Below are 1,242 nucleotides of genomic sequence, written 5' to 3'. Positions count from 1 at the left end.
AGTTATCGAGATATTAATCATTAAAAAAAAATTTACGCCAAGTATATGCAAGTGTATCGTACATTAGGTACATCTTATCTAAATATTATTTTAACAAATAAAAGTTGTTCAAAAACAAATATGAGATCATACAAATTGCCAAGTATTTGATTAGACATAGAGAGTAGAGACAAAAATATTTTATTCCAAACCAGAAAAAAATTTTTTTAAATAAATTGTTTAAATTATTCAAAATTATATGCAGCAAAAGTTGAATGCCATTGTCTTTCCAAATAACTTTAAGTTTTGTAAAACAGATTTAAAGTTATAATTAAAATGATCAATAGAATCATAGTGAAGCAAAAACTTGGTCATTATGTAAAATTTTTTCTTTTTTTAAAATGATTAGTATCTCGATAACAACTATTGCAAAGATCGTAAAATGGTAGAGGACTTTTTTGTTCAGTTTGGTATCTGCCCACAAGCGCTGTACCATTAAGTAGAGACACCCTGTATATATATATATCTATATATATCTTCACAAAAGCTTTGCTTCTTGCAGTTGACGTGATACTGAACGTGGAGACACTCGAGCGAGATTTCAAACGTTACAATTGACTTTGTGGGCGTGGAGCGACTGTTGATCAAAGCATGTCTTTTAAGAATCTGAAAGTGGAACGTGTTGAAGGTGAGCTAGCGGCCGCGTTAGCAAATTGGTATCCATCTCATAAGCGTGGCTTCGTTAAAATTGGTCAGAAAGAATGGTTCCTACCGTACAAATATGTCGAGGATGGTGGCGACGTATACGAAATTGAAACTCGTCCGGATGATACATGGATCGTTACCTATCCTAGATCAGGTAAATTATTTCTATTTTTCAGATTTAACGTACGTCCAGATGTTATCATGTCATGGCGATTCTCCTTTTCTCATTTTTCGGAAAACGGGAAATGCGATATATTTGTCAAATATAAATAAAAAATTTAAAGTTTCTATTTGGAAGAAGATGATTTATAAAAGAATATATACAATAGAACACAAATTATGATCAAATTATTCTAAAGATAAAGACATTATAATTCAAAATTGGTAATAATGCCGAATAGGGGACCCACCCACATAGCACGAAGTCGACTGTTAATCGACTGTCAGTCGGCAGAAGAAGTCTAAAGTCGACTTCAAAGTCAAACTAAATGTCAACTTATAGTCGACTAACAGTCGACAAATGTCTCGACTATAGTCGGCTGTAAGTCAGCCATGTCA

General features: G+C 32.7%; 1 protein-coding gene across 1 annotated transcript in view; it reads left to right on the top strand.

The window, feature by feature from the left end:
* Positions 1–541: 541 nt before the first annotated feature.
* The window catches only part of LOC105458987 (sulfotransferase 1 family member D1-like), a 9,596-nt gene continuing 8,895 nt past the window's right edge, over positions 542–1,242 (top strand). Inside the window, exon 1 of the mRNA XM_011704631.1 lies at positions 542–838. Coding sequence (XP_011702933.1) covers positions 631–838 — 208 coding nt within the window. The 5' untranslated portion in view covers positions 542–630. The remainder of the gene's footprint in view (positions 839–1,242) is intronic.

This window comes from Wasmannia auropunctata, unplaced genomic scaffold (genome assembly GCF_000956235.1).
Source record: "Wasmannia auropunctata unplaced genomic scaffold, wasmannia.A_1.0 LD334241.1, whole genome shotgun sequence".
Classification (NCBI taxonomy): Eukaryota; Metazoa; Arthropoda; class Insecta; order Hymenoptera; family Formicidae; genus Wasmannia; species Wasmannia auropunctata.
Note: the sequence above shows the minus strand (reverse complement) of the source record. Positions and strands in the feature narration are given on the sequence as shown.